Source organism: Humulus lupulus, chromosome 2 (assembly GCF_963169125.1).
Source record: "Humulus lupulus chromosome 2, drHumLupu1.1, whole genome shotgun sequence".
In the NCBI taxonomy this organism is placed as follows: domain Eukaryota; kingdom Viridiplantae; phylum Streptophyta; class Magnoliopsida; order Rosales; family Cannabaceae; genus Humulus; species Humulus lupulus.
Window position 1 is genome coordinate 171,841,313 of NC_084794.1, and position 2,424 is coordinate 171,843,736.

Sequence of the window (2,424 nt, forward strand, 5' to 3'; positions counted from 1 at the left end):
TTGGATCACCCTTTCTTTGAAGATCATCAGTGACCCTCTTCTGCTATGGTGCAGTTTCCTGTTTATCCTAACCCTTCACCTATTCCTCTGGAACTGAAATTGAAGGCCTCTTATAACTAGTCCCACTCCTTAAAGTGACCGCTTGACACTGTTTTTTGGGGTTCAACTTTGTGGAACTAGGCAAATTCCCTTGTGGTCTACTAGAAAGTAGTTTAGCCAACTGACCCATTTGTGTCTCCAAATTCTTAATTTAAGACCTTGTCTCTATCATCAATTGATTTAAGTGCTCAGGTTGAGTTGTTGGTGGGTTCATTGGAGGATGTGGTCGTTGATGAGATGGGCATGGGGTTGAATCATAATAAGGCCTAGGGTGTAGTCCATAGGTCGGTTGGTGAGGTGGGTGTTGAGGTGGATACTGTGGTTGTAATCCTTGGTTATTTTTCCAAGACAGGTTGGGATGATTCTTCCACGCAAGAGTATATGTATTTGAGTAAGGATTGTGGGAAGGTCTTGGGAAGTTACCAATAGCCCGTGCCTCTTCCAAAGGCAAGTTGTTCACGTCTGTTGAGCAACTAGCAGTGCTCAGGCATTACTCATAAGAATGCGGACCCCCAAAAATCTCACAACTCATTCCATTCTGTACTTGGTTAGAGATGCCACTTGAGTAGTCAATAAAGCAATAGGATCGACCTCTAAGACTCTTGCCACCTTCTTATTCTTACGCTCAGTGGGCCAATTGTAATTGTTCATGGCCATCTCTTCCAGTAATTCATAAGCTTTATTAGCACTTTTTCTCATAAATGCTCCTCCCGATGCTGCATCAATAATGGTCCTTGTATTTCCCCCCAAACCATTATAAAATGTGTGCACCAACAACCACTTCTCTATTCCATGATGTGGGTACTTCCTTTGCAACTCTTTAAAACATTCCCACGCATCATATAAAGACTCCCCATCCAGATGATGAAAGTTATTAATTTTTCCTCTATATCGGGCTGACTTAGTAGGGGGAAAATATTTACCAAGAAATTTCTAAGCCAAGTCATCCCAAGTGGCAATATAGTTGGCTTGTAATGAATTCAACCAACTCTTAGCTCTGTCTCTTAACAAAAACGGGAATAATCTTATTCTGACAGCATCGTTACTCGTTCCATTCATTCTGAAGGTTGCACACAGCTCTAAAAAGTTGGTGATGTGGAGATTTGGATCCTCATTTGGTAATCCCTTGAATTGTACACAATTCTGTACCATCTTAATAATCAAAGGTTTTATCTCAAAATTATTCGCCTCGATAGTAGGAGGACAAATACTTGAATGTATCCCCATAACAGTAAGGAGTACATAATTTCTCAATGACGGATCAGCCTCATCTGCTGCGTTACCTAGATTTTCATTGTTGTCGACACCATTATTTGCATTCTCAGCCATTCTCTCTAACCTCTTCTGTTTTCTATTCCTCTTACCAGTCTTCTAAATCTCAGGATCAATAGGCACTAGTGACACCAATCCTTGACGTCACATACACAAATTAACCTTGAAATCACGAGGCAAGCAAGGAAATATATTAACTAAAATGTCAAAGAGAACCCAAATTAGAACAAGAATCAATTATTTGATATTGATCAAATAGTCCCAGGCAACGACACCAAAACATGAGCAATAAAATAAACACACGCAAGTATACGTGGTCGTGACAAGTAATAATTTTCCGTAAGAACGAGATCGTTCCACAGAGACTATTATTCAAGTACCAATAATTTAATCTTGATTTCTATTTGACTATTGAAATTCAGATCAATTAATAAACTAGTTATAAAAACTAAAGTAAACAAAACAATAATAATGAGTAATTCAAGAATAAAGACCTAGGGTATTGATTTCATCAACTATTTCACTTGTCAATTTAACTATTTCAGCACAATTCAATCTTCTAATCCTATCTTAATAGTGGGTTATCAAAGGCAATCTTAAGTCTTTATCAAGATAAAAATACACCAACCTATATGCAAATCTTCTAGACATCTGTGACAGATTTTAACACACAATACGCATTAAACATCATAACCCTAAAAACTACACAAATCATATAAATACTATCGTCCTATATGCAATCTATGTCTCAATGGCTGCACAATAATTAACTCTCCCCTCTCAGATCTAGAATTAAAATCATAAATCATACAATAAATGGCCAATAAATTATAAACATTAAACACAAACCAGTAGAGATTAAGAATAGAAGAAGAAGAAGAAGAAGAAGAAGAAGAAGAAGAAGAAGAAGAATAAAATTGCACTTAATAGAAAATCAACAAGATCCAAAGTGACTACAGTAAACCCTAGAGAAAATATTTAGTTCATGGCAAAAAAAGCTAAAACCATAAAAATAAATGTTATCATCTTTAACATCCAAAACTTGAAAGGAAA

The 2,424-nt window shown here is 36.7% G+C and overlaps 1 protein-coding gene and 1 non-coding gene across 2 annotated transcripts; one reads left to right on the forward strand and one right to left on the reverse strand.

Annotated features, from left to right (window-relative positions):
• Positions 1-627: 627 nt before the first annotated feature.
• LOC133814930 (uncharacterized) lies at positions 628-1,428 on the reverse strand. Its single transcript, XM_062247833.1, has 2 exons — positions 1,089-1,428; positions 628-917 (listed from the first exon to the last, which is right to left on the reverse strand). Exons 1-2 carry the CDS (start codon positions 1,426-1,428, stop codon positions 628-630), a joined length of 630 nt encoding a protein of 209 aa, XP_062103817.1.
• On the forward strand, positions 887-992 carry LOC133820201 (small nucleolar RNA R71). The gene has a single exon (XR_009886627.1). It is a non-coding gene; the product is annotated as a small nucleolar RNA R71 (small nucleolar RNA).
• Positions 1,429-2,424: the final 996 nt, after the last annotated feature.

Excerpts from the sequence above, each read along its gene's own strand:
- LOC133814930 (XM_062247833.1), bottom strand. The coding sequence starts at position 1,428 with ATGGCTGAGAATGCAAATAATGGTGTCGACAACAATGAAAATCTAGGT. Across the intron at positions 918-1,088 it reads GTTAAGAGACAGAGCTAAGA|AGTTGCAAAGGAAGTACCCA; the intron begins GTTGGTTGAATT and ends AATGTTTTAAAG.